At 46.3% G+C, this 20,748-nt stretch overlaps 7 protein-coding genes across 7 annotated transcripts; 3 read left to right on the top strand and 4 right to left on the bottom strand.

Moving 5' to 3' along the window:
• Positions 1–212: 212 nt before the first annotated feature.
• Positions 213–2,786, top strand: L203_100259 (uncharacterized protein; the record flags this gene model as incomplete). Its single annotated transcript, XM_066209721.1, has 15 exons — positions 213–430; positions 500–539; positions 602–819; positions 870–940; positions 992–1,109; positions 1,159–1,172; positions 1,217–1,236; positions 1,314–1,333; positions 1,393–1,561; positions 1,613–1,717; positions 1,770–1,848; positions 1,900–2,169; positions 2,222–2,400; positions 2,455–2,499; positions 2,562–2,786. 15 exons carry the CDS (start codon positions 213–215, stop codon positions 2,784–2,786), a joined length of 1,791 nt encoding a protein of 596 aa, XP_066065818.1.
• A 363-nt stretch (positions 2,787–3,149) lies between these two features.
• L203_100260 (uncharacterized protein) lies at positions 3,150–3,527 on the top strand (the record flags this gene model as incomplete). The annotated part of the gene is made up of 1 exon (XM_066209722.1): positions 3,150–3,527. The coding sequence occupies one exon, from the start codon at positions 3,150–3,152 to the stop codon at positions 3,525–3,527; it is 378 nt and encodes a 125-aa protein (XP_066065819.1).
• Positions 3,528–4,332: 805 nt separating this feature from the next.
• Positions 4,333–5,719, top strand: L203_100261 (uncharacterized protein; the record flags this gene model as incomplete). Its single annotated transcript, XM_066209723.1, has 6 exons — positions 4,333–4,410; positions 4,465–4,586; positions 4,637–5,194; positions 5,257–5,304; positions 5,363–5,443; positions 5,494–5,719. 6 exons carry the CDS (start codon positions 4,333–4,335, stop codon positions 5,717–5,719), a joined length of 1,113 nt encoding a protein of 370 aa, XP_066065820.1.
• A 127-nt stretch (positions 5,720–5,846) lies between these two features.
• L203_100262 (uncharacterized protein) lies at positions 5,847–8,672 on the bottom strand (the record flags this gene model as incomplete). The annotated part of the gene is made up of 8 exons (XM_066209724.1): positions 5,847–6,122; positions 6,172–7,214; positions 7,264–7,498; positions 7,546–7,703; positions 7,757–7,817; positions 7,867–8,070; positions 8,115–8,600; positions 8,649–8,672. The coding sequence occupies 8 exons, from the start codon at positions 8,670–8,672 to the stop codon at positions 5,847–5,849; spliced, it is 2,487 nt and encodes an 828-aa protein (XP_066065821.1).
• Positions 8,673–9,032: 360 nt separating this feature from the next.
• On the bottom strand, positions 9,033–10,199 carry L203_100263 (uncharacterized protein; the record flags this gene model as incomplete). Its single annotated transcript, XM_066209725.1, has 3 exons — positions 9,033–9,148; positions 9,211–9,500; positions 9,682–10,199. 3 exons carry the CDS (start codon positions 10,197–10,199, stop codon positions 9,033–9,035), a joined length of 924 nt encoding a protein of 307 aa, XP_066065822.1.
• Positions 10,200–11,993: 1,794 nt separating this feature from the next.
• On the bottom strand, positions 11,994–16,634 carry L203_100264 (uncharacterized protein; the record flags this gene model as incomplete). Its single annotated transcript, XM_066209726.1, has 8 exons — positions 11,994–12,014; positions 12,067–12,288; positions 12,354–12,479; positions 12,538–13,796; positions 13,861–16,270; positions 16,321–16,408; positions 16,467–16,520; positions 16,597–16,634. 8 exons carry the CDS (start codon positions 16,632–16,634, stop codon positions 11,994–11,996), a joined length of 4,218 nt encoding a protein of 1,405 aa, XP_066065823.1.
• Positions 16,635–16,974: 340 nt separating this feature from the next.
• L203_100265 (uncharacterized protein) lies at positions 16,975–20,291 on the bottom strand (the record flags this gene model as incomplete). Its single annotated transcript, XM_066209727.1, has 6 exons — positions 16,975–18,176; positions 18,233–18,804; positions 18,854–18,929; positions 18,982–19,074; positions 19,125–20,105; positions 20,159–20,291. 6 exons carry the CDS (start codon positions 20,289–20,291, stop codon positions 16,975–16,977), a joined length of 3,057 nt encoding a protein of 1,018 aa, XP_066065824.1.
• Between the last annotated feature and the right edge of the window lie 457 nt (positions 20,292–20,748).

Here is a 20,748-nt window from a genome sequence, read left to right on the forward strand (position 1 = left end):
TCCGACAACCAAAGATTAAATCTTGTAGATATTTTGTGTGACTATCAGTTCTATCGTCGAGTCCGCTGTTCTGGAATTGACGAGCGGATTGTGTAGAGAGACACATGACTGGCTCTGGACAAGTTTTGGTCAGTCAATTTGGTTGTCTGATCTATTATAACTCATATATGAAAAAGTTTCAGCAAATGACTTTCTCTGAAAAAAGGCGTAGTATGATGGCACTGAGCAAATCGATGGATGAACACAGCATGGCAGAACATGACAAAGCCTTGTCCATCTCAAATCCTCGTCGGGATGGAGAGTCCAAAGCAGAAGCAACAATTGTAGAAGACGAGGTACAGTGTCCACAGCGGCATGACGGCAGAAGATACAACAAGTTTGGGGACGAGCCTGAAATACCTAAAAACAATTTATTCATTGTCATGTCTGCGTAAGTTTTATTCACATATAAGCAAGCGCTGGAATTTTATCTTGACACATATTGACTCTGCGACTTCAGACTTGCATTGATCACGTTTGTGTCGGCACTCGACCAATCCGTAAGCCAGCGTCGTGGCAACCCTTCTTTTACTCACAATAACTCAATCTTGTCTACTCATAGATTGTGGCCACCGCTTTGCCGACTATTGCCGAAGAGTTTAACACCTCGCCCTCCGAGTATTCCTGGATTGGTACCTCGTATCTCTTGGCACAAGTGGTGATGCATCCCATCAACGGCAGACTTACAGATATAATTGGAAGAAAACCGGCGCTCTACATGTCTGTGACACTATTGTTGATATTCTCAGCGTTGTGCGGAGCAGCGAAGAATGCCGCTTGGTCAGCTATGTTTTCTTCTAGCAACCGTCATATATTCACAGCAGATGTAGGTTGATTGTAGCAAGAGCTTTCGCTGGACTTGGTGGAGGCTCGACCGTCGCTTTGTCTTTAATTATCGTCTGTGAGTGGCAGGTTTTGATTTTATGCGGTATACTGAAATTTTAATATTAAGCCGATGTTGTCCCCCTGGAAAAGAGAGCAGTTTTTCAAGGCTGGATGAGTGCAGTATGGGGCGTCGCAGGTACTTTGGGTCCTATTCTTGGCGGTCTTTTCACTACCAAAGTTAATTGGTACGTTACCAGTCATGTAGCCGTCACTATGACTAACTACAAGATTCAGGAGATGGTGCTTTTGTAAGTAGCTAATTACAGCTACGATTGAGACTGATCCCAACTAGACATCAATATTTCTATATGCGTTGTTGTCTTGGCACTATTCTTTTTTTTCTCCAGCTTTCACGGGTTCCTGGTGCAGACATTCCAGAGTTGCGGCAGTCTTATGATTTTGTTGGCTTGTTAGTTTTGTGCAAAGCTTGGGTGTATGTGATTTGGTCAGCTATTGACCCATACTTAGACTCCTCATCGTAATCGCTGCCCCACTCGTCATTGTGGGCTTCTCAACTGCTGCAGATGAAGGCTTTGGGGCAAAGAAAGCTTATGCTGTCATTATCACTGGGATTGGTATCATGGCTTTGGCTGTTATTCACTTTTTGACTACAAAGAAAAACGCAATCATCCCAGCCGTAAGCACTAAATTCGCTCTGTGGGTGTTTGGATGCTGAAACTAGTTTCAGCGATTGCTTCGCACTCGTACTACACTATTCTTTATGATTGGATCATTCTTTCAGTCCTTGATATTTATGCCTTCTTTGTTTCTTCTTCCACAGTTCTTTCAAGGCGTAAATTGTGTGATTTCAGATAACTATGGGTCCAGGCTGACCTTGTTGATAGATCAGCGGTGCATCCTCTTTGAGGTCAGGTATAGACCTTGTTCCATATAGCATCGCCTTGTCGGTGTTTGGTATCCTAGGTACGGTTATCTGTCCTTCTTCCCAGTGTAGATATATAACTTGTTTGGTAGCCGGACAGTTGACTACACAGTTTCATATCGTACGTCCGGTAATTTGGGTAGGCTTCGCTATCGCTGCTCTTGGATATGGCTTGTGGTATGCGTGTCTCACTTCGACTGTGTCCTATGCTACACAAGAAGGTCTTCAAGTTATCACAGCTGCAGGAACAGGATTGGCTATCTCCACCCCTATGCTCGTCATCCAAGCCGCTATGCCTGGAAAAGAGATGGCGGCTGCCACTTCTGCTTGGGTATTGATGAGATCTATGGGAGCCTGTGTCGGTAGGTCGTGTTAATCAACGTATCAGCTGATGCTGACAAATCACACCATAAGGAGTTGCAGTGTTCACAGCGATCTTCAATGCCGGTCTGCGGTCGCGTTTCAAAAAGATTGACGGGTACGGAACGCTTTTCACGGTTCCGACAAGCGCTAGTGGATTTCAAGCGCTTCGTCAGATGTCAGAAGGATCAACCAAGGTTCAGGTGTTGAAGGCGTTTGCTGATTCGATGAGGGTTTGTGACTTCCAAAGAGACCAGGCTGCTTGCCGATATTGACAACCTCTCTAGCTCTGCTGGATCATCGGCTGCGCTTTCCTCTGCTTTGCTCTCGTGGTGAGTCAAACCGATGAGATGGACATGATTGTCCAACGTACAAAGTGCTAATTACCTTGCAGCTCACCTTGTTCACAAAATCATACACTCTCAAGAGAAACTACATAGCTGCAGCGCCTGCCAATGGTTCCTCTCACATAGACAGCTCAAATGATGACATTGAAAAGGGTCCTGCAAATCTAAGCCACAAGCAAGAGATAACAGATAAAGCCTACCGAGGGATTGCGCTATCGGAAGATGGTTCGAGCGATGCTGCACCGCTCCCTTCTTTGCCCCTACGCTCATAGTAGGCCAGATGCTTGGAGCACATGTCAGTACGCCTAACCGAGCTGCCGCTCCCAGGCTCAACATCATAATACAGTTGTCTTTCTGTCCTCTGACCGATTCTAAATAATCCAACCAAGTATACAAGTTTGGAATACTCCCTTTTCAGAAAAACAAAGACACTGAGGAATTCTCGTATGTTGATATGCATACATAAGAGCTAGGCGGCGACCGCCGCCAAAGAAAACCACCCCAGTAGATGTGGGCCGACGTGTTACCATGCACCATGTCGAAACGGCGCGATCCAATTTTTTAAAATTCTCCGAGTCGCGGATTCACGCCCTGAAAAAGATGCTTTTTCAAGGCACTTCCTTCTGTCTTCTTCAATGGAATTCGCGGCGACCTCCGCCTCTTCTTTGGTATCTCATAAAGATGGAAATTATCTCAGAAACTATTTACTTTCTCATCCTAATCTCTTCCTGCCCCTTTCGCCACTTCTCTCCCTTCTCTCCTTCCGTGACTTGTTCGCCTGGTATAATGGCCCCTCTCGTAGCTATAGCTCTCCTTCTCTCGGTAGGATCAGCTTCGAGGTGTACAGCTATGCTCTAATTGCCGGTCTCGAGTCGTCATTTCCTACCATCTGGGATATGGCGAATATAATTCCCAGTGACTCTGAGGCTCAACAGCATTTTGTCCAGACCCATTCAGTGGTCAGCACCAGCTTTGCCAACGATGTTCCCGATGGAACTCCCGACCGTAACTGATCTAGCCACCATTACCCGACCAACGACTCTAATCGCTGGTCGACGCCCGAGAGATGTACGACTTGTTTGAATGACATTGGACTGGGGCCGGATATCGTGATAGTGCGAGAGCGTACGACTTACCATTTTGATTTTGAGGATGGACCCAACTGCAGTCACCATGCGCTCTATGATGCTCTTGCTGAGAACGACCGACAGGCGACTATGTAGGTGGACGTCGAATGAATGGCCAAATGTCAATGATTGGCTGAACAAGGTTCTACATCGGATCCAACGTCATGGACTGGCCGTTAATAGGCTTTACGTGCTTTTGGCAAAGGCCACAACATCTGTGTTCACACTGAGTCTCATCCGTATATGACCGCTCTCAATAACGAGACCGTCTTTGCGGAGCTCTATGATACTCAAAAGGCCATCAAGACTGTTTGAATGTGACTGCGATATTGGCAGCAACTGTTGTCGTTGCTTCTTTGTACGAGGAGATTATATGTAGCAATGGAGACGAGAAGCACCGCTTGGGTGGATAGTTGGCAAGCAAAGTCTTGACTTGTAGTGAATGGACTCTAGGTTATTTAAAAATATCCCAAGTATAACACGAATAAAGAACTACCCAATCACTTCAATCTTGTATTTTTTTAATTGAACAATGAAAACATTTCGTGGCCGACGGCCATGGTAAATTTCTCGTTGCGGCGGCGATGTCCGCCTTTTTTTTTCTTTCTTTTACATTGATGACTTGTAAAAAGATAATTAATTCTTTTATATCACAACTGTAAAAGAGAAAGAAAAGAGAAAAAGGAATAAAATGGCCAATGCTCTGAAGCGCACCGCTCTCAAGCTTGGTATGATTCCTGCTGACGGTATCGGCAAGGAAGTCCTCCCTGTCAGTCGCAACAATGGTGAACGATGGGTAGGATTGACTGACTATTGATTTTAGGCTTCTCAACGAGTCATCGAAGCTCTTGGCTCCCAACTTCCCAAGATTACATTTCTCCCACTTCTTGCTGGCTGGGAAGAGTTCAACAAAAATGGCAAGGCATTGCCTGAAGAGACTGTTGTGTAGGTCGACGCTTGTGAAGTGGCGAGTGTACTCATCGAGCAATTCGCAGTGCTTTGAAGGAATGTGACGGTGCTATGTTTGGCTCTGTATCATCGCCTTCTCACAAAGTGGCCGGCTACTCGTCTCCTATTGTTGCTCTTCGAAAACACCTCGACCTCTATGCCAATGTCCGACCTGTCTCTGCTGTCCCGATCCCTGGCCAGCCCTCTGACAAGCTGGTAGATATGGTCATTGTTCGCGAAAACACAGAGTGTCTGTACATCAAGAAAGAAGAAATCAGCGGTGAAGGTGACGACAGGGTAGCCATCGCTTACAGAAAGATTAGCGCAAAGGCTTCCAGTCGAATCGGTCGTATGGCCTTTGACATTGCCGTTCAGCGAGGACAAGAGCGCGAAGCCGCTAGGGCTGCTGGCAAAAACCCATGGTGGAAAGGCGAACCCAAAGTTACCATCATTCACAAGAGCAATGTCCTCAGTGTAACTGATGGTCTTTTCCGAGAGAGTGTTGGAGCTGTCAAGGAAGGCAAGGATGGTAAAAAGTATGCTGGAATCAAGCTGGAAGAACAGATTGTGGATTCTATGGTCTACAGGATGTTTAGGGAACCTGAGTGAGCTTTAAATTGAGAAGTTGTAGTTGGAAAGAACGCATGAGGGATTAACCATGTTGTAGATTCTTTGACGTCTGCGTTGCCCCCAATCTTTACGGCGACATTATCTCGTACGACTCATTCTTTTTTGTTTTTGTTTGGAGCGTCACTGAACCTCCTGTCATGTAGTGATGGTGCTGCTGCCCTCGTCGGGTCTCTTGGCCTTGTCCCTTCCATCAATGCCGGCGACAACTTCGTCATGGGCGAGCCGTAAGTTGCAACTAACCATTCTTTGGGAAGAGCACTCATGGGCATTACAGAGTTCACGGTTCTGCTCCAGACATTGAGGGTAAGAACATTGCTAACCCTGTCGCCTCAATACGTTCCGCCGCCCTTCTCCTTTCTTCTCTTGGCTACGTTGAGCCTGCAGCCAAGATCAACATGGCTGTTGACGCTGTTCTCTCTGAGGGACGCTACCTCACTCCTGACCTGGGCGGAAGGAGTACCACTACCGATGTGACAGAGGCTGTCCTCAAAAGACTCTAAGTCAATCAAGATGTGAATGAAACAATACATACTCTTATTTTCTAGATGCATTAATCGAACGACATATAACTTGTACAAATCTGAAATGCTTGTGACCTTTACTTTGCAAGTATAAAAATACCGCTGATTATAACTCTCGCAATCTCAGCGCCAAATTAACCAAGATACTAGCAATTAGAGCTGCACAAAGTGCACTAGGCCCCCACTTGTCGTGATAGTTGACTGCCTCCCTCTTACGTATCTTTACAATCCTATACCAATACCTACCACCGGAATAGACGATCGAAAGAAGTGAAGTAAAGGTAAAACAGGCAGCCGAAAACATACCGACGGCATCATTGGGATCAGTAAAATTCAAAAGGCCGATTGAAATGGCAGAAAGAAGAATGGCAAAATGGCCCCACTACAAACGGTGGTTAGTGCAAGACTGGTGCAACCAAAGATAGAGTCACTTTAAGAAAGGTACGTTCCGCTGCGAATACGACTTTAGGTTCCACTCGCACAGGAATTGCAATCTTTTTACCGGCTGGCGCTTTGAATTGATTGACATATATAACTCGATCATTGTCACCATCCTCCTCTTCCTGCTCATCTTGATCGTCGCCTTGTGTCCCTGTTTCATCTTGACTCTCTTCGCGACTCTTATTGACTTTATTCAATTTGTCATTAAGCAATTGCATGTTCTTGTCAAACCTATCGCTTGACGCGAGAGGGTCGATTCGGAGTGAGTTTTCATACGACTTGTGGTGACGGGGTGCAACAGACGTGGAGGCTTCCGCCTCTGCTTGGTTTATTGCTCGAGAGCTAGCCTGTTTAGCGGCCTCGTCTCTAATTGTTTGCTCTCGATGCTCCCTGGCCTCCCGCGCTTGAGCAGCAACATCTGAAGGCAACCGAAGGAATTTCTCTTCGTTCTTTACAGATTGGACAAGATATTCTTCATCTTCTTCGCCTTCCGAAACGGGCTCACAATAGCTAACCTGAGGAGTGGCGCTTTGGTCCGTGGGTGAATGAACAGCGGAATTGTTGACTGAAGTGTTGGGATGGGTGTTGGAGTTTGGTCGTTCAATAAGGACACGAGACTTGGCAAGTACGGGCTTTCGAATGTCTTGGTCCATCTGAGGAAGCCAGAAGGGCACAAGATCGACTCTTTCGGGCAAAAGAGTGGCACATCCGTGGATGAATTTAGAAAATTTGGGGACAGCTTCTACAAGATGAGAGTTGATCAAGTCTCGGATCCATTGAGGAGGCTCCTCGCCCACTTTGGTAGCCAACTTGACTTCGAGAACGCCATAAGGGAAAAGCTCTTTTTCGGAACTTGTTATGTTTTCAAACGGATAATTGATACCCAAATCGGTTCGACGCCAGTTGCCGTGAGTACGATCAACACCATCAAAACTGTCCTCACGAACCATGGTAAGTTCTGTATCTAGGGAGATACGGACAGTGGCGTTACCCGGCAATTGGAAAGCTGACCGGTTGTAGAAAGTTCTCAAGACTACTCAATATTAGCACATCATTGTGCGTTAATCCTAAAAAGCACACACCAGGTCGTAATTTTCTGATCAAGATGGCATATTGAATCTCATTCGCCAATTGTTTCATGTTTTCCACTTCCTTCTCAGTTTTTTTCCCCTTTTTGACTAATTCGTCAAATTCGGCGTCCATGGTGTATCTACCAGCAATAAAGTCGTTCATGTGCTCTTCCTTGATTGTAAATCGTTCCTTGACAGATTTTTCGCCAGTCCAGTCTTCGCGATGGGTTTTCCGTTCGACGAAAATCTGCCAATGCTCAGTTCATCCCTCTATCCGACAACGATGATACGTACAGTTTTCCCAGTGACATCTCCATACCACCTCATACGGATAGCCTCCGCACCTTCAATCTTTTCCAAGCGACCAAGATAAAGTTCTAATTCCTCATTATCAAAGTAAATAGACGTGATTGCAGAATCAGCAATGTCAAACTCCTTATTGGCGTCAAATACTAGTACATTTGCAACATTAGCTCGATCGGTTTTTGGCCATAAAAACACCCACCAAGTACAGGGAGATGTTTCATGATGGCCAATTTCAGAGGCACAATGTTTTCGTCGTGAACCTAGTTATCTATGAGCCAACACTTTTCTCCTTCGGGCTATGCGACCTACCCAATACTTGGTAGTACTCCTGACAAAAGCATTCTGGCTACCGCCAGCGGAGGAATCGCCAGCGATGGGATGACCTCGGGTACGGACGAGGTCAAACAGCTTGGAGAGTTTGACGATGAGAGGGTCATAGTTCATGCGGTAAAATGGATGAGACTCGAGAACTTGCTTGTTGAACACGTTTTTGAGGTTCCATCCCGTAAGTTTCTATCTCTGTCAGCTTTGGCATCACATGGATTGCTCAACCATACATCATGCTTCTTGACAATCTTGATGAAGCCAGTAAAGTTTAGCTTGGTAAATAGAGCCAAATCATGAACGTCGGCAACCAAGATCGCGACCTCTTCTTCCAACTCTCTGAATCTCTCTTCGATTGCATCGACAGAGACCACTGTCGAATCATCATCGTCACTCCCAGCATCATCATCTCGGCGGTGGGTTACGTTTCTCTCCACGTCTCCTGGGGAGACTGCCTCATGTTCATCCTCTTCAGAAGAGTTATTGTCAAGACCAGCTCTTTCCACGAGGCCCTTGACTTCGCCTTTAAGTCGGCTAATCTTTTGCATAAGCTCCTCCGACTTGTTTTTCTGAAAATTCTCGCATTTTGAAAGCTGGTTCTGCAAAGATTGGACAAAGTCTGCCTCGGCAGCATCCGTCCACGGATCTGATGCCTTGAGCTGCCTTTTGAGGCCGCCATAATCAATATACTGGTCTGCCCATTCCGCATACCTAGTATCCTACCCACATCGTCAGACCAATGTCACCAGGCAGGCTACCCAACACACCTTGATACGCCTCCCAAACTTCATTCTGATTTATCGAGTATACAGAACAGCGATAGGAGGAAGATATTATAGAAACAAGTCGACGTTTAGATACAATAAAAGGAAAAAAAGAAAAGAAAAGAAAAGAAAAGAAAGAAATAACGAAAAAAAGAAAAAAAAATGTAACCGACATCTTTTATCATAAAGATTAATAAATATACGCATAAAATCTCAGGCACGAAACACGTCATTATTGGCATAATCTTATGCATTCCGTTTTCAGATATTAAGAAGAAAAAAACCTCTTGACAATGTAAATATTGATCAAATAAAAGGGAATAGAGTCAAAAGCATGTAGCAAGGCGAAGTGGTCAACAAGGTAAGAGAAGACTACTCGGATATGGATCAGGCCAAATGGGTATCAGGTATAGATGAATGAGATGTTTGGCGGAGATAGCAGAGTAAGCTGTCGGGATAGGCGAGAGAGCAGGATGTGTAGCCAAGAAAGCTTATGACCAGATCTGCCTGGGTCAGTACGCGACAATAATGTACCAACATACCTTGAGCAAGCTGTCCCAACTACCTGTGGCAAGTGCCATACCATCCCCAGAGACACCCAAACAACTGATTCGGTTATCGTGACCAGCAAGTACTCCAATTCTCTCGCCTTTAAGAGTATCCCAGACATTGCAGTTGTAATCGTCGTAACCTGCAAAAAGAACACGGCCAGAGAGAGAGAACGCAACCGAGGTAATGCCACAAAGAATGTTGTCATGTGAATAGTGGTTGAGTTCTCGGTCCGCTCGAAGATCGAAAAGTTTGCACGACGCGTCGTCGGAACCAGTCGCAAAGGCATCACCGTTGGGAAAGGATCTACAATGTCAATGAGGACTCGGTCACGCCCTTGGACTTACTGGACAGTGTTGATGTCTGACTCATGCCCAGTAAAAGTCTGGACGGCTTTGCCCGTTCGAATATCCCAGACCTTGGCTGTTGCATCGCACGCGCCGGAAATAAACAGGTTGGCATTGGGAGATAAAGAGATGCTACAAACATATCAGTACAAACCAGCAGACTGATAACTTGCCTCATAACATCGCCGCTGTGGTCATTAAATTCCATGACTCTGCTTCCCTGCTCGATATCCCAGAGCATACAAGACATATCTCCCGAAGAGGTGAGGATCTGCCTGTCATTGAGAAACCGACAGCAACTCAGATACCCAGTATGGGCGCTCAACTCTCTCGCTACCTTTGCCTGCCCGCTGGGACCGCCGGGTGCTGCTCCGCGGAGTGAATAGACGGAACAGATATTGTCCAAACCACCACAAGCAACAAAGTTGCCAGACGGAGAATAGGCACAGGTCATAACCCAGGAAGATCGTAATGGGATGGCGTGTACCTTGTTGGTCGTGTAGGCATCCCAGACGATCAATTTTCCATCCTGCGAAGCAGAGACAATATGTCGCTTGTCTGCAGCCCAGTGTAAAGCATAAACTTTGGCCAGATGGCCCTTGAGGGTACGACGGACTTTGAGCGTCATCCGTGGCAGCGGAGGAATGTCGTTGGCCATTGCTCGCACTGAATGTCAGCCCCGTCGGGCACACTTTCCACTCACGACTCGTATCCGCCGTCTGATCTCGAGCCGCCCTAATCTTGTCTTTCAATCCATCCGCCTCTCTTCTCGCGGCCGAGATTTTTTCTTGTATTTCAGACGCAGACATGGTGTGCCTTTATCTGGTAGCGAGGTGAACCCATGTCCTGCGTTGTGCCACTTACCCAATGCAAATACGTCACAACGAGAGAAAACTTGTCCGTCGCGCGTCACACGGTGTCCGTAGGGTATCAGTCAACAGCGGTTGTCCTCAGCGATGACCAGACGATTCAATTGGCGCAGATGATGATTCGTGGGACACTGGCAATGACGGATGCAATATCAACGAGTGCGGCAGTCGTAATGAGCCAAGTTGGCAGAGTTCACCCAAACGCAAGTCTCGTCAGCCTTGCTCCTCCTCTCACGCAGATGTACTGACCGATAAGCGGTACCAACCACAGCAAGGCCAAAAAAGAAAAGGTAAAATAGAAAAGAAGAAAAGGAAAGAAAAGCGCGATGTTGTAAAAATAAATCCAAAAGAGAAAATGTGGATGCACAATCATTTTTGTGTGTCTTGCTTTTTTTCTTTCCGCTTATTCATTAATACTTCCGGTTTTTGTCTTTTTCTTTTTATATCTTTTTTTTCCTTAATTCATCTCTTTCTCTTTTATTTCTTCTCTTCCATATACGAATAACCATGGGAAGGGCAAGATATACGGCAACATATACACTGCATGTTTACTTGCTACGAAAACACCCCCATTAGACAACTTGCCAGACTGGGAAATCCATGTTTAATGATTGAACGCGCGCTTCTTTCATCTTGAATCCTATCTTGGGTTCATATGGGTTTGTATTCAGCAGGGAGCGGTTGGGCACAGGGCCATTCCATCGCTTCTGTGCTTGAGAATAGAGAAGCACTACCATCAATAGGGAATAGCAGAGATGTATAGGCAAAAGAGAGCACCAGACTGTGGAAGGGTTTATCGAGATGATCACGCATAATATGGTAGCATGGAGTTTAGGGAATGGCGAGTAACGCAGGAAAGAAGACAAAAGGGAGATGTAAGGGTTGTGAGAGATAGAGCAGTGAGGCAGGAGCACAGGGTTAGGGCTGGGTTGTAATGAATAGAGAAGAGTTGGTGCTGTGGAGTGTATCCAAGATTTGTATGGCGAGTTCGTCGTGGCTTTCGATGCATCGTAGGGAAAGCTGTTGAGTTGAATATAATTATAAAAGTGCTCTGTGGTATGCTCAGCCACTTTATACTAACATTAGCTTCTGTCATCCTGTCTTGATATACATGTAGACCTACTCCATTTCTTGTATCGCATCCTCGCCAGTAAGATATTTTAAGCCCCAAACACCAGCTTTTTCTCTCGCCTTCTTATCTTTACTGGTGACTGACAGAAGCTCATCATCGTCTGAAACGCCATCTCAAGCCCACCACTATACCTGCCAACTGTCAATCAGTGCGTTAGTTAATCACATCAACACGATGCACTGAAATCTTGTGCAACGGGCAGTGTACTTGTACAGTACAATGAATGAGCAGTAGCAGCGGTTACCTGGATAGTATGTCATCTCTTACTGACGATTGTTTAGTAGACGCAGGCTTGTAATACCTCTCCTACATAACATTATGTTAACCGGAGAACAGACTCAATTTAGCCAATCTGAGATTGATTCAAGCAGCGCATAATTCATCTTGTAGTATTTCAAGAATTGACGTTTCACTTATTCTAAACAACACTATACTTGCAGTAAAATACATCCTATAAGCCTAGGCGATAAACCTACATGGATTGTCTTGTCAGCATCAAAACTTGGATCAATTGAAAGGCTCACAATGATCTTTCCACTCTTGAGGTCCTCACATCTGTAACTAACTTCATCCGGTATTCCTCTTTCAACTTGAAGCACTCTCAACTTGTGCTTTCGCTCTTCAAAATCTGATACAACGCCCACGAGTGGATCCTCAACAGAACCGACATGCTGAGAGTAGGTATGTAAGCCTTTCTTGCCTTTGAGCTTAGCATCGTAGAAGGTCGCAATATCACCTGGTCTTGGCTAAAACTCGTTCAGCGTGCTAATGTTTTGACGCAAAATGCCAAACACTCGGCCAAAACACTCACCTCGTCATACTTTCGGATAATGGATCCGGCTTCTTGTTCAAATATTACTTGACCCCAGCCCTCAGAAGGCCGATCAATGCGAGCATTAACCAACGCGGTCACAACAAAGTTTTCAGGACTTCCATCCTATACTCTGTGTCAATTTCACATTTATGTTCTCTGAAATGCCATTTTAAAGACTTACTCCATAGTTTCCCTTCTTACCTTGGCTAAATATTCCCTGAGCAGCTCTTGATATCGCAGCACCATAATTAGCAGACGCCCCTCGCAACTGGTCATACCCAGGTCGCGTTCCTTGCCGATTTAAGCTTGGCCTTCCCAGTACTTCAGTAGAACGTCGAGTCTGGTATTGGGTGCTTGGACGAGGGTCAGAAAATTCGGACGCTTCTTGCATCTGGCTAGGATTTGCTGTACTCTGAGCTAGAGAGAGCGGAGGAGACACTTGAGGCTGATCGACTGATGTCCTGGAAGGCTCAGGAATTTTGGAAGTCCTGGGCTTGCCGTATACGCCTGCAGCATGACCAATTGTCATCGGAGGTGGAAGAGGTATTCCCTCTCCTTCGGTATCAGCTTTGGGCACTTGGTGGCGATGTGGTGGCGGAGGAGGAGGGATTTCGTCTGACGAGATTTGTTGCTCAGCTGAACTTAGAGACTGACGCTTATCGGTACTTGGAACAGGGGGTCGAGAAAGCATAGCGTTGTTCGACATGACAGAGGTCATAGGAGCTGTAGCCGGAATTGAAGCTCTAGGAGGTGGAGAGGGCACTTCGTCCTCATCGGATGGGGAGGAGGATTGTTGCCGCATGGAATCTTCCTTTTCTTCCTCTCTCATCTGATCAGTTCCCTCAACAGGGGGTAGAGGAGGGACACCTGGAGGGTGTCGTGGGGGCAGCAGAGCAGGAACTTCCTTCTGGTCTTCATTGTCTTTATCCTCTGTCTCTGTCGTCTTCTGAGTCGAGTCCTCTATGACATCACGCTCGTTGATGTTTGGTTCCATATTTTGTTCCTCTGTTGACACTTGATTGAACATGCCAAATCCTAAAGCCCCACCAGCTCGCAGTCTAGCCAATGTAGCTCGCCTTCGAGCAGCTTCCTGTTCCGGCGTTTCTTCCTGTTCGACCTCATTCTTTTCTTGCTCCTCAGAAGATGTAGCTTTCAACGAATCAGGAGTGATTGTAGAATGGCCGTAATCGATTGAGGATTTGTTTTCAGATTTAGTTTCTGTTGAATTGAGTACACCAACATCGTCAGATTGCTTCTTGATTGGATGAGGTGGAGCGCCCAATTTGATGCCACCCAATTTTGCCATACGGGCAGCAATAGCAGGCAGTTGTGCGGCGTCCTTTGCGGGTTCGGAAAGACGGCTAACCATGGGCGGCGGCGTATGTTTGGCAGAGGTTTCTAGCGAGGTGGTGCGTCGGGGAGTTTTTGTGGTCTTCATAGCTTACGAGGTCATGATTAGTATTAAAAAAATGGTGAAGAGTTTTAGCAGTTATTGTGTACTTACTGGGCAACTTCGAATCATTTTCTGTAGTGGCGGCGCTAGGTTGTGAAGGCTTAATTGAGAGGAGAAAAGGTTCATGATTCTCAATATTCACTTTCTCGTGTTCAACCTGTCCCTGCTCAAAATACAAATCATCACCATCGTTTGGATTGCCGCGTTCTCGTCCTTCCTGTTCATAATCTTGTGGAGGAAGAGCAGGTGTACTCGCAGGCAGAGCACGGCCATGAGAGCCGCGACTCTCTGAAGTCTTACCAGCCATAGTCACAGCGGTATATACGGGAGAGGGAGAAGGAAAGCCTGTAGGCTTGTCGATTGAGCGCTCAGAAGGCAACGTTAAATGAGCTTCTCCCTCTCTCTCTTGTATGCCATGATCAGCATGGCTGGCGGATGCGTCAATAAGATGCTCATGCGTGTGATCATGTAGATGCTTTCGTTCAATCTCATCAAGAGGCATATCCTCAATGGTCATTCGTCTCTTCCGAGGGAGCGGAGCAGGAGCTTCTTCAATCTCTGGGTCTAGGGAGTCCTCAGCGGCGGGGTGAAGTGGCACAAGGCCAATGGGCTTTAGATTCAAGAGGGTGGTTTCGTCAGAATCGTCAAGCTCGACTGGAGGAGTCTTGGCAGGGGTATTGGGATCTAAACAATAGCGATCAGGTTCGGTTGTGACAGTTTTCATCTCATCGGTCCCATTTTGTGCGCTCTCACTGTTTTCTCCCGTTAAAGTTGCAGATTGAACTTTTTCAGGTCCAGATTTATTCACAATGACATCTTTACTTGGTTCTCTACCATCTGCTCTTGCCACATCATTCATTGAAAACTCCGTAATTTCTTGCTGTTTATCCTCAGCTTTGCCTTGCTTTTCTATGAGCCTTTCATCTTTCGTGGCATCAACAGGAGTAACAGGAATGCCCGCTGCTTGAGCACCTTCCAAGCCGCCAATACCCGCGCCTCGTTCTTCATCCTCTCTCTCCTTCTCAAGAGCCACTTTCGATTTTGGTAATGGTGCCTCCTCGTTGTAAACCATGGTCTGTTTTGGAGGAATTGGGTGGCCCTCGATGTCAAAAGTTTCCAAGCGCTCTTGAGGTTGGACAACCTCTTGTCCAGTTTTCTTGTCTTCGACAGTGCCCATTGACTCATTCACAGGATCAGCGGAACTAGTAACAGGTGAGAGTTTTGAAGGCTCCGAAGATGTGTCTGATGAATGTAATGGGCCGATCTGAGCGGCTGGTGGAGATACAGTTGAAGCAGAAAAGAGCGCAGGATTCCGACGTCGAGGTGGAGCAGTGCGTCGGGGCATAGCAGTTATGGGTACAGATTTGGGAGCAGCAGTGGCGAGTTCCTCTTCAGTAATGTTTCCAGTAGAAGCAGTAAGCCCTGTTATCGTCTCATCATCCTTGAGTTCATCTGCATTCGTGGGCTCGGTAGTATTGGCAGATTCTTTCGAATTACCATCATTCGTAGTAACAGCAGGCTCTATTTTCCCCTCGGTTGGTGAGAGAGGGGTTAAATCGGCAGAGTTCTGTTTGGCGGGTCTTATAGCTGGAACTGAAGCCATCATATTCATTGGTCCTCTTGCACCGAGCCTAGCCATCCTTGCTGCAATAGCAGCTCGCCGAGCCTTTTCTTCATCCTCTTCCGTCTGATCTTCGCCCTTCGTACTTTGTTCTTTGGCCTCTTTATCAAGTGTATCTTTGTCTTCTGTCTCTGGAGATCTGACCCTTACAAGGCTTTCTAAACCCTCGGCCTCCTCTTCAGTGTTAGGAACAGGATCGGGAACAGAAGGGCGTTTCCAGATCTTACCTGAAGATGCTGGAAGTGACGGCGCGGTAGTCCCACCTCCAAACGCACCAGATCCTTGCAACGCTGCCATTCGTTCCTTCAAAGACCCTCCCTTGGTAATTGAGGTGAGCGCATCTGCAGCAGACATTTCCGAGTCTTGGGGTTCGCTCTTTCGATCATTAGTCGTAGTAGACTCAGACGACGATACAGCTGCAGATGCTAAAGGTATTTCTCCTTTAGCCTCTGCTTGTTCTTTTTCCTTTGCTTCCTGCTCCTGTCTCAGCTTTTGTCGCTGGCTCCACGTGAGCCCACCAGTAGCTGGTTTAGGCTTGATAGGGGGCGGAGGAGCCGTTTTGTTCTGAGCGGCTTGAAAAAATGCGAGTCGATCTTTCATAGATTGTGGCTGCGCTGGAGAGTCAGGATTGGTAGTTACAGAGGCGACAGGAGGGGTGGGGTTCACAGACACATCAGATTCCATCGTTGAGTGAGAATCTGATGGGGCAATGGATGTTCCCTCTACAAATCTAAATGTCGATGCCTCATTAGATGGAGGAACTTCCTCTGTTGTTGACCCGCTCTCCAAAGTCCTTTCAGTAGAAGTGCGCTCATCGCCTTCGATAGGTTCTACGAAATCCTACGGAGAGGATTAGAACCAACTTTGCAATGCTTAAAGATGATTCTCACTTTTGGAAACCCGCCTGATTGAGACTCATCCAATGTCTCCCCAATGAGCCAATCTTCATCGTCTGGAGAAGGTCCCGTCACGCGTACACTGTGTTTAGATGTCAGTAAATATATCAATGGATGACTAAAGCCTTTAATGCGCATACATGTCGCCTTTGGCAAATGATAAATCGGTAGCATGAGGAGATTTGTACTTGAGGCTGCCAATAGGAATCATACATTGTAAGGGTGAAGGTACCATGTCAGCGCCATTCAATTGCTTTATCCCAAACGCACATTGTCTTTGCCAGATATGGGTATGACATGGTGGTCATCCAATTAATGTATCTCCAAGATTTATATAAGAAAGAAGAGAAATAAAGATGAAAAGAATCCAATCAACTACTTTGGTTAAGTGTAATGACGGTGAAGGTGTCTGTGCGTGATGTCATCTTTACTGTTAGAAATTTGATTCCGTTGCAGCTCTTATTCACTAGATGAGAAATGGAAAAAGTCAAACAATCCATGACGGACAGTATATACTTTGAAATTATTCGAATCAGAACAACAGGTGGTATTATTCCCTCTACCCTATCGTACACTCTACAATAATGAGCAACTAGAACCCGTATAGTATATATATATATAGAAAAGAAAGAGTATATCCTACTCCCATTACCCTTGTATGATCTGTTCAACTTTTTGTGCCACCTCACGTTCCGTATCGCTCATGGTAACAACCTTGTTGACTATACCAGCACGATATACTTCCACACCTCTACCTATACCAATGTCTTTTGTGGTAGTCATCTCATTGACGTCCCCATTTGTAGAGTCTGAAGTTCCTACTGATTCAGAGGCTTGGGCTACAAGTGATTCTGCGAGTCGAGGTGGTGGATGGGATCGGAACTTATCGGCGGCAGAGAAAGATGGGAAGCTAGGGGTTACTGGAACACTAGAGGCATTGGGTATTGTTGGTGTAGGTGGAACTGAGCCGTTATGGCCGTTCTCAAACGTTGTAAAGCCATTGTTTGAGAATGCTTCTTGAAAAGCAATTAGCCGTTTGGTTAATTCAGCCATGAGTTGAAAAGACCGTGGTTGAGTCGGCTCCGGCATAGATACATCGAGTTCTGTGCAAGGCTCATGTTCCGCCATGGGTGAGTCATGGTGACCGTTTGCCTCCTCCTGTTGAGCAATTTCCCTCATTTCTCTCTCTTTTCTTCCAGTCTCTCTTTGTTTGATTATATGCGCTGGTGTAGCTTTGATACCCACCACTTTTGCGCGCTTCAATCTCTTGCCCTCATCCACTTGCATCTTGCCAACATACTCGAGTACTGCTCTCACACGTTTTCTCATATCGCTGCCCGAAACTCTTTTGGGAGGATACCGTATCCGTGTAGGTGGTTCAAGTTGAGTAGTTTGATAGCCCAGGATTTCTCTACCTCCTTGTTCTTCTGGTAACACCAGTTTGCCATTTCCATCGCGATCCTCTGGAAAAGGTCCGTAACGTTGAGCGAAAAAGAAATTTTTGTGCAAATGCGAAAGTTCTCTGTTGACAGGAACTTCCAGTGCTGATGGCGTCAATCCGGGAAGTATATCGGCAAAGTGTTGGAGGTAATCTGGTAAACACCAGCTCAATTGGTTTGCGCTCTCTTCTGAAAGAGGATGAAAGACTGTAGGTGCGTTGGCAAGGGCGCCGGCTCGACGAGTTCCGTGATCGTGATGAAGCGGGACAACAGGTATAGGGGTCGCGCCAGCTGGACGACGTGAAGGTGATGCAGGGAACCCAGTCACTGAAGGAGGTTTAGGGCGATAAGTATACTGATTAGGGTGCTTAGGCTTAGAAGAACTGGGTCCAATTTGAGATGTTTCGATTTCTGCTTGGACATTATCAGATACGTAACTTCTCAGGTAAGAGTGAGATTCAGCCTACCCGATTGCTCTTCTTTTCTCCTCTTCCCTTTCCTGAGCTTTTCCTTGTCCTCTTCCTCTTGGTCCGTTCTTCTTCTCTTACCCCCTCGTCCCTCGTCTTTCCCATCCTCTTGAGACTCGTCAACCTCATCTTCATTGTCTACAGCTTCTTTCTTGCTAGCCTCCACGGCGGCTTTGACAGCTTCCTCATAAGCTGAATCCCTAGAATTCATTGTACTTCTCTTCTTTGTATGATACGATGAAGGAGCGGGAGAACTTTCGTCTTCACTCCCGTTACCGTTTTCCGACTTTTTTGATCTTTTGCCGCTTCCCTTTCTCGATAGCCCTCCACTCGACGGTGGTTTCTCTCTTGTGGAAGATTGTCTGCCCCTTGTCCAACGATTGTCAGTGGGCTCCACAGAATTGGGAAGAGGTTCTTTCTCCTTTTTGTGATGCGAGCGAGCAGGAGGATTCGGCTGTGGAAGGTCCACGGCTGAAAAGTCTGACCACCGTTTGGATTGGGTCGGAGGATTTATATCTCGTGTAGAGTGAAGTTGTTCAAGTTTCTCAGGAGTGGGAGGCACAAATGGACCGCTATGAGAGTAAAGTCAACTGTTGGATACTATCAGTTATTAAGACCTACGCATTACGGCCTCTAGACCGGAGCCATTTCTTTAAAGCTTGGTGCCTTTCAGGCTTGCATTCTTCACAAAAGTACTCTTGAGCTGGGTCAGTATGTTGAATTACTGTCAACACAAAAAGCCGGCTCACCATCAGGCGCCTCCTCATCTCCCCAAATACCCATACATTCACCATGTTGCCAGACATTGCAATGATCACATTGTATCATCATCACGTCGATGTCTATTCAATGTCAATTTTTTATCTGATACGGAAAAATGAATTGTGCTCACCTTCCCGTTTACACACACAACGTGTAACATCATTGCTGTCTTCACCTTCTCCGTCATCATCGTCCTCAAGCTCCCCTTCCTGCTCGTCCTCTCCGTCTTCCTGCTCAACCTTTCCTTCTTCCTCTACATCTGTTTTCTGTTCCTTTTGCGCTGTTCGTCTAATTTCTACTGGTAATAGATGATCGTCCAGAAGCAATTGCTCCTCACCCCTTCTCCTTCGTCCTTGTCGGCTTACGGATCGGCTGGGTTCCGATGCAGAACCTGTTGAGGCAGGGGTATTGCCAGCAGAAGCAGAAACAATGGAGATTGCCCGAGGAATGACTTTGCCATGGTGAGTTTGGGTTGGGGTGAACCTTTCGACAACCTCAAATTCCTCTGTATTTAACTGGTCCTCTTCCTCGCCGCTGTAGCCATTCATTTCAGGCGCGTTGGCTTTGGGTTTGACATCCCGTTCTTGCTTGACATCATGGTCTTTTTGCCCAAATCCCCTCACAGCACGCTGCTTCCGGTATGATTCCCAGTCCTCTTCTTCCTCTCCCTTTCCCTGCAATCCATCCGGCTCTTTCGACTCGTCGATTCCATGCTCTGGCATATCTTCTACTCCATGCCCAGACATCTTGCTGTCGACATCCGTGTTGGCATCTTCGCTAGTCAGCGGAGGAGGAGTTGAGAATGCATTGGATCCACTTGGAAGTTGGGTGTTGTTTCGGGTACTATTTTCTTTGGTTGCTGATACCAACAGCGTTGTTGCTGTTGGCTGGTCAAGTGCTACATCTAGCTCGGATGGCTCTTTCTGATTACCACCTGGCGAGCCATTGTCTTCGTCAAGCTTACTCTCGCTTGGATGCTGAGCTATTGGAGAGTGTATCGATTCGACACTACTGTCCTTGTTTTTCAGGTGTTTAGGGGGTAGCGGAGGGAAAAGCGGGCCAGTCGTCGGTGGTAGAGGATTTCTATGTCTGGTATTCCTGCGTGGCATATCTGCTGCGCTGTCAGCGCCTTCTCTTCCTTCAGCACGAACTGCTCCCACGTACCATCTTCATCCTCGTCCATCTTGGAAGTTGCATTTCCGACAGAAGGGCTTCTGAATATTTTGAAAGCTGAATTCTCCCTGAATGAGCGTGCCGTGGCTGTAGACGTGCTGGACGGCCTCCTCCTTGCGCTCATCCTTGCCCTCCTCGGATATCTTCAAGTCTTAAAATTGTTGTCGATAAAAAAAAAAAGAGTTGATCTTTATAATTAACAGTTGAAATCGTCCGTCTACTACTGCTTCTTCATGACGCGCACCTCCATAGGCGGATATAATCTAATCTCCGTCAAAAATCTTTAGCTGCCACATTTTGGGGTATTTTTTTGGGCCATTTATTGTATTGCAGTGTAAAAATGGGCTAAAAAATTCCTTCTTCAACAAAATGAATATTTTTTACTGAAAATTTAATTACAAGTGGCCCAATTTCAGGAAATGGGCCACCAGAGACCTACATTAATTACGCCTCCAAAAATTCATGATAACATTATTAATGTCATTAAGTGTAGGCTTGAATGCCTCACTGTAATTACAACGGTAATTACTTTAAGGTTTTCGTAAATATTAATTATTTTTGGTACAGCAAATCTAGCACTT

This window comes from Cryptococcus depauperatus, chromosome 1 (assembly GCF_001720195.1).
Source record: "Cryptococcus depauperatus CBS 7841 chromosome 1, complete sequence".
NCBI lineage: Eukaryota > Fungi > Basidiomycota > Tremellomycetes > Tremellales > Cryptococcaceae > Cryptococcus > Cryptococcus depauperatus.